The 7,228-nt window shown below is 51.3% G+C and overlaps 1 protein-coding gene across 1 annotated transcript in view; it reads left to right on the forward strand.

Moving 5' to 3' along the window:
- Window positions 1–340: 340 nt before the first annotated feature.
- CRYBB3 (crystallin, beta B3) overlaps window positions 341–7,228 on the forward strand; it is a 7,539-nt gene continuing 651 nt past the window's right edge. The window contains exons 1-5 of the mRNA XM_011956725.1: window positions 341–391; window positions 1,875–1,969; window positions 3,170–3,288; window positions 4,261–4,393; window positions 5,706–5,848. Coding sequence (XP_011812115.1) covers window positions 1,895–1,969; window positions 3,170–3,288; window positions 4,261–4,393; window positions 5,706–5,848 — 470 coding nt within the window. The 5' untranslated portion in view covers window positions 341–391; window positions 1,875–1,894. The remainder of the gene's footprint in view (window positions 392–1,874; window positions 1,970–3,169; window positions 3,289–4,260; window positions 4,394–5,705; window positions 5,849–7,228) is intronic.

Genomic DNA, 7,228 nt, shown 5'->3' on the forward strand with positions numbered 1-7,228 from the left:
AACTAGAATCTTTCCAAAGGTTTCATGTACCCCAGTAGGAAATGGTGACCCCAAGAAACCAAAGACAGGGAGCTGGTGGTTGTGGGGAGACACCGGAGAGCTGCACACTCTGCCCCTCGCCCAGTGCTGCTGGGCTTCCCACAAAGCCAGTCTGTCTGCCCCCAGGAAGTCATCAGAGGCTGTGGCTGAGGAGACAGGCACTGGGGGCCTCCGTGGACCCGCTATTGGAGTGAAATGGCCTGGATGAAATTGGGTGGACAGGGTGCTGCCTCAGCAGGCTGGGATGTGCTGGGCTGTCAGAAAGTGCTCATAAATAGCATGCCCCTTGCGAAAGCAGGCGAGTCTGCAGACGGCCGTGGATGCTCTGTTCTTCCAAAGGCTACAGCAACAGGTTCATTCTGGGATGGGTTGGGGGTGGGGAGAGAAAAGCCACCCTGGCAGGCCCGGACCTTTGGTGGTCTCTGTGGGACGCGCATGGCTGACCGCCTGCAAATAAACCAGAGCCACCCTTAAGGGTCAGGTCCCAGTGAGAGGACCCTGACAGCCCAGCTGGGGGTGGAACAGGGGACCCTTGTCTGCAGTGGCCAGGATCCAAGCCCCTGGACACGTGCTTAGGGCAGGGGACCTTCCAAAACCGTCCCTCTGAGGGAGGGGAGTGGGCACACATGGTACCTGCCAAGTCCCCCAAGAGTCCCCTGTGAGCTGGACCAAGCTCTGTTTCCTGCTGAGGCTGGGACAGACAAAACAGACAGCCCGCAGGCTGTGCATGGTTAGGCCTGTGTCCAGAGTATGTGGGCTGTGCAGCTGGGCATGCTGGGGTGGCCGTGCTGGGAGCCGTGGGTGGGTAACAGTTGGATGTGGGGTGTAGATGTAGGTGCCTTGCGTACCACTGTGGATGTCTGAAATGGGCAGGGTTGTGTGTGTGTGTGTGTGTGAGAGAGAGAGAGAGCGAGAGAGAAACTGTCCTGTGACCGCACGGGTGAAATATGACTGATAGTGACCATAGAAACTTTTGTGGTGTGTGCACGTATGTGTGTGTGTGCTGACAAACAGAACAGTCCTGTGTGTGTCCATGGGCGCAACAATGATAAGCATGCTTCCATGTGACTGCAGCAGGGGCCTGTATTGCGTGTCACTGTCCCTGTAGCAATGAAGGAGAACTGTCGGTGTCTGGGTCTTGAAGTGGCTGATACACAGTTGTATTCAATAAATGCTTAAGGGATGAGTAACCGAACGCAGGGAGACTGACCCAGATCAAGTGTCCAAGGACCTGGTCTTACAAGCGCTTTCTCTAGAGGTCTGTCTGTCCATCTCCCGACATTTGGGGTCTCCTGTGCCTCCTGGTCACCCAGCCCAGAGCCTGGCACTGTGTAGGTGTTCATGGAATCTTTGATGAACAAAGTAACCAGTGAACAAAAGAGTTCCTGGAGTATGGAGGTGGGAGAGACCCCTGTGGGGGAAACCCCCTGAAGCCCACCCTTTAGCCAGGGTCTGGGGGTAGGACATCTGCAGAGAGCTCTGGGAAACCTGGGTTTTGGGGAGCATTTGGATCAGGGGAAAAGGGAACGGGCTTTGGAGCCAGGCCCGACCCAGGCCACTTCCTCTGTGTGCTTGAGGAAGTGGCCTCGCTTTGCTGAGCCTCAGAGTTCCTCTCTGTACAATGGGGCTCCTGATCCCACTGTCTCAGTCCACGCGGCCCATGGTAGGTGCTCAATGGACGTTTGCTGAATGACTGAATGACCGAATGTCGATCATCATAAGTTATGGCCATGCCCTGTGGGCCGCAAGGCTCTGTAGCTATCCTGGACTCCAGTCACAGCAACACCTGGCTTCTCCCAGGTGGATCCAATGACCCATTTTCCTTTGATTTGAAGCCAGAGGTCTTCCTGGGGAGATGGCAGAACAGCATGGAGCACCCGAGCAGGCTGCAGCTGGCAAGAGCCATGGAGGCCTTGGGGGCAGCTACAAGGTACTGGGCAGGGAGGGGGTGAGAGGGCTGCTCTTGGGCCTCAGGGTCATCTTCCCAGCCAAGCAGCACCTCTGCAGAAAGAGCCATCCTTCCAACCACCCGGGCCAAGACAAAACGCTCCAGGTGGGTCCTCTGACTGCCACCCTCCCATTAGAAACTTGTTTCATGACTTTGCTACATCCTCCCTCGTCTGCAAAACGGAAATGGTCACCCACATCCTGCCTGTGTCAATGGATCAGAGAGGCTTAGTTTCTGGAAACATGGCTCTGAGCTCTGACTCTCCTGTCTGACCTCAGCTTGGTGTTGTGCCCTCTCTGGGGAAAAGGGCACAGGTTTTGGAGGTTCTCTGGACCTCAACAGCCCCATCTTTGAAATGTGGATGGTGCCCAGACATCGTGCCCAGAGTTGGTGTAAAGGCTAAAAGAAATGAGTGAAGCCAGCTAGCAGAGGGAGGCGCACTAGAAATCTGAGAGAAGGTTTGAATGTGTTGGCTCTACCCTTTCCAAACCATCTCCGGGGTCTTTCTGGGAAACTATTCCAGACAGAGTCTAAGGATGGGTCGAATCCCAGTGCCTCCTCTTAACTTGCTGTGCAGCCCGAGGCAAGTATCTTACCCTTTCTGAGCTTCTTTGATCCCTTCTGTAAAATGACTAGAACAGATGTTCACTGGGGATCTTCTATAAAGTCAGTTTGTGTTTCCAGGTGGGTGAGAGAGGCAAAACCTTAGTTTGCCTTTGCAGCCCCTCTCCACCTAGGCTTGGGTCAGGCAGAGGTCTTTCCAGAGATTGCAAACAGGTGTTTCATTTTGTAAAGGGGGAAATTTCATGTTAAGGAAAATACAGATTTCTGAATTTTTCTCTTGAAAAAATTGGAACTGGGACCTCATTCCCTCATTGCCAGAAGCAGCTTCATTTCCCCACCAACCTCTAGGGTTGTTTCAGTCCTCTGGGCTCCCTACCTGGCTCCTGTCGGACATTAGAGTTGCAATCCCTAGTTTAATTGATCTCACTGAAGTTCCTGAACGCGTTTCCCTCCATGGCCATTAGAGGGCAGTGCAGGCCCGCTTGGGTGCTGGCTCCAGGCTGGACAGATGCAGAGAGGATAAAGCAGACGGTACCTCCCTCTAATGCCCCAAGGAGGGCTAGAGGCTGGAGTCGGGAGCCCAGCAGAGGTGGGATGCTTAGGACGCTGCTCTTCTAGGTGATCGTGTACGAACTAGAGAACTTCCAAGGCAAACGCTGCGAGCTTTCGGCCGAGTGCCCCAGCCTGACCGACAGCCTGCTGGAGAAGGTGGGCTCCATCCAAGTGGAGTCTGGGCCGTGAGTACCTAGACCCCCAATCCCTCGCCACAACCCTGAGCCTTCTGGGAGTGTGGAGGCCCCAGTCTGAGCTCTAGATCTGTTATGGGGCTTTTGACAACTCCCCTGCCTTCTCTGGCCTCATTTTCCCCATCTGTAAAATGAGAGTTGAAGAATTCTCTAGAATCCTAGATATCTGCAGCAAATCCCAGGATACCTGAGGTTGGAAGAAAAACAGCAAGGATGACCTAGCACCTAGCTCAGTGACTGGAACATGGGATTTAATATTTATCATTTTAATAATCATTGTAACACCTAAAATTTAACATGCATTATGTCATTGAATCCTCATGACCCTGTGAGAGAGGTGTCATTCTTATTCCCACATTATAGATGGGGAAACTGAGGCCAAAGTGGGTAAGTGTCCCATCCATGTCCACAAGGTAGGCAGGTATCCCAGCTGGGCCCTGAATTCCCGCCTTTGGATTGCAAGTCCAGGCCCTGGCACTAACCACCTGGGTGATCTTCAGCAAGTTGCTTCACACACCAGGTCTCTGTTTGCTCATCTGTGGAATGGGGATAACAATGGTATGTACTTCAGAGAGAGTTTTTATGAAAATGAATGGAATGATGCAAATAAATACATATTAAAAACAATATAATACGAAGAAGGAAAAAAGGAAGACGAAGAAGTCGCTGTCACCTATGGGTACTTATTGTGTGCCAGGCGTTGTGCTAAAGACTTTTCTGAGTACCTTGCACAGAGGCTACATTCTCAGTAACATTCGCTAGAATGGTTTTCTGGCCCAGAGTCTCAGACAGTTCCTGGTATGTCCTAGCAGCTCCTTTAATTACAGATCCAGGAATTAGCAGTAGGGTTGGAGGGAGGGTGCAAGGTTCAAGGTCAGCAGCTCTTGGATCCTTCTCTCACTAAACTTGAATGCTTCCTCAGCTGCAGCAAAGGTGACCCAGGCAGGCCTCTTCCTCCCTCAGGTGGCTGGCATTTGAGTCCAGGGCCTTCCGCGGGGAGCAGTTTGTTCTGGAGAAGGGGGATTATCCTCGCTGGGATGCCTGGTCCAACAGCCGTAATAGTGACAGCCTCCTGTCCCTCCGGCCTCTGAACATTGTGAGTATGGTTCCTGCCCACTTCTGAGCGTTCCTGGAAGCAGGTGCACCGAGAGCTGGTCAGGCAAGCTCACTGCATGAGCTGGGCTGAGGGCTTGGCCCAGATGGACCTGGCCTGGGAAGGGCCCTCATATTTCTGATCTGAACAATTGTGTGGGACAAGAAGTGGGATATTGAATGGACATTGGGTTGGGAGTTGAGACACCAGGACTCACATCTTGAATTAAACCAGCATAGCACTGGGACTTTTCTTTGTAACCCTATTAAAATGATGAGCCACATGGTCCAGTCTCAAATCAGTATTGTTATCAAAGAAATGCAGTCCAGGAAATAACTTCAGAAAGTAACTTCAAAGTACTTTAAGTTCGCCACTTGTGTTTCTCTAGCACCTGAAAGGGACACAGTCCACAGTGACACTATTTATTTATTTATTTATTTATTGAGACAGACTCCTGCTCTGTCACCCAGGCTGGAGTGCAGTCTCTCTCTCTCTCTCTCATTTTTTATTTATGTATTTTTATTTCATTTTGAGTTGCAGTCTCGCTCTGTCATCCAGGCTGGAGTGCAGTGGCATGATCTCTGCTCACTGCAACCTCTGCCTCCCGGGTTCAAGTGATTTTCCTGCCTCAGCTTCCTGAGTAGCTGGGACTGAAGGCTCCTGCCACCATGCTGGGCTAATTTTTGTATTTTTAGTAGAGATGGCATTTCGCCATGTTGGCCAAGCTGGTCTTGAACTCCTGGCCTCAAGTGATCTGCCTGCCTTGGCCTCCCAAAGTACTGGGATTACAGGCATGAGCCACCATGCCTGGCCCACAGTGACACTTTAAACACCGCCCTTCTTCCTCCCCTGCTTCACTCACATCCAGTAGCTGTGCCAACCGTTTCTCTTTGTCACGTAACTGAGTCCTCCTTAGAGGGCAATGGAAGAGGGGAAACCGGGAAGATGAAACTGGCATCTGGTTAGGAAAGAGAGAAAGCTCATATGTTGGTACTTTTGATCTCCGTCCACCCTCTCCAGGCCTCAGTTTCTCTATCATTTGAATTATGGGATTGAACAAGATCTGAAAATTCCTTTTTAGTTTTATAATCTATGGCTCTAGATTCCTAAATCGACCAGCTTTGGAGGAATCTCCCTGTCTCTCCTACAGTGAATTTGGGGGTGGAGGCATCTCCTGAGTCCCTTCCCTCCTGCAGCTGGTTTGGGGGTGGGTGTTATTTTGTGGTGACTTGTTGATTCTTTCCGGCATCTGGAGCCTCCTTGACCTCTGTTCTGGATACGGGAGCAGCCACTCACCCCACGATATTGCCCTCAGGATAGCCCAGATCACAAGCTGCATCTGTTTGAGAACCCAGCTTTCAGTGGCCGCAAGATGGAGATAGTGGATGATGACGTGCCCAGCCTTTGGGCTCATGGCTTCCAGGACCGTGTGGCGAGTGTCCGTGCCATCAATGGGACGTAAGGGACCCAACCCTCACCCTTGCCCCATCTTCTGGTCAGCCATGCCTCTGGCTCCAAACAGAATCAGTGCCCATAGTTTCTTGCATGATTGATGTTCCCTGCACTCCTGAACCATTGAGATTTCTAGGCAGCCTTGACTTAAATCAAGTGAAATCTGTTCTCTCCACCTGTTCCCATCTGAGTCCTCCTTTTTTTTTTTTTTTTGAGATGGATTCTCACTGTCGCCCAGGCTGGAGTGCAGTGGCGCGATCTCAGCTCACTGCAAGCTCCGCCTCACGGGTTCACGCCATTCTCCTGCCTCAGCCTCCCCAGTACCTGGGATTACAGGCACCCGCCACCACGTCTGGCTAATTTTTTGTAGTTTTAGTAGTGACAGGGTTTCACTGTGTTAGCCAGGATGGTCTCCATCTCCTGACCTCAAGATCCGCCCACCTCAGCCTCCCAAAGTGCTGGGACTACAGGCGTGAGCCACCGTGCCTGGCCTCTTCCTCCTTTTCTAAACATCCCCATGCCCTTGAACTGATTCTTGAAATGTTCTTCCCCCTCACAACTCTTGTTCTTCTTACCAAGGGGCCCAGGATGTGTGCAGCTATTGAGATGTGACACAAGTTGTACAGAGGAGAGCAGGCTTATCACCTCCCTCTTTCTAGGCTTAATATCACCGTTGATGCAGTCTTAGGACCACCTGCTTTTTGTAGGTGGTTATATCTCACTTGTGGGCTTGTAATCTGGAGTTGGACCTTGAGAGATGCCACTCATCCCTGATAACAATTTATTCAATGATTTTTTACTGAACCTCTACTATATGCTGGTATGCAGATACAGAGAACAGCAAGAATGACACATATCCTCTGCCCTCAAAAAATCCCAGCACTTTTGGGAGGCCGAAGCGGGTGATCACCTGAGGTCGGGAGTTCATGACCAGCCTGCCCAACATGGAGAAACGCTGTCTCTACTAAAAATACAAAATTAGCCGGGCATAGTGGCGCATGCCTGTAATCCCAGCTACTCGAGAGGCTGAGGCAGGAGAATCGCTTGAATCCGGGAGCTGGAGGTTGTGGTGAGCTGAGATCATGCCACTGCACTCCAGCCTGGGCAACAAGAGCGAAACTCCAGCTAAAAAAAAAAGATTACATAGTCTGATAGACACACAAAGTCACAGGTATTCACAACGTATTGTGATCAGGATTGTGACTGGGATGCACAAAGGGCTCTGGGAGTCCCAGTGAGGTACTCAATTCAGCCTGCAGGAGTCTGGAGACATGTAAATTAAGCTGTAAGGGATGCAAGTGGAAAAAAGGGGGAAGGAGAAGGATGAGGTGAGGAAGAGTGTTCCAGGCAGAAGGAATCATGTATACAAAGCCCCCCTGCCCCTTC

This window comes from Colobus angolensis, unplaced genomic scaffold (genome assembly GCF_000951035.1).
Source record: "Colobus angolensis palliatus isolate OR3802 unplaced genomic scaffold, Cang.pa_1.0 Scaffold423, whole genome shotgun sequence".
NCBI lineage: Eukaryota > Metazoa > Chordata > Mammalia > Primates > Cercopithecidae > Colobus > Colobus angolensis.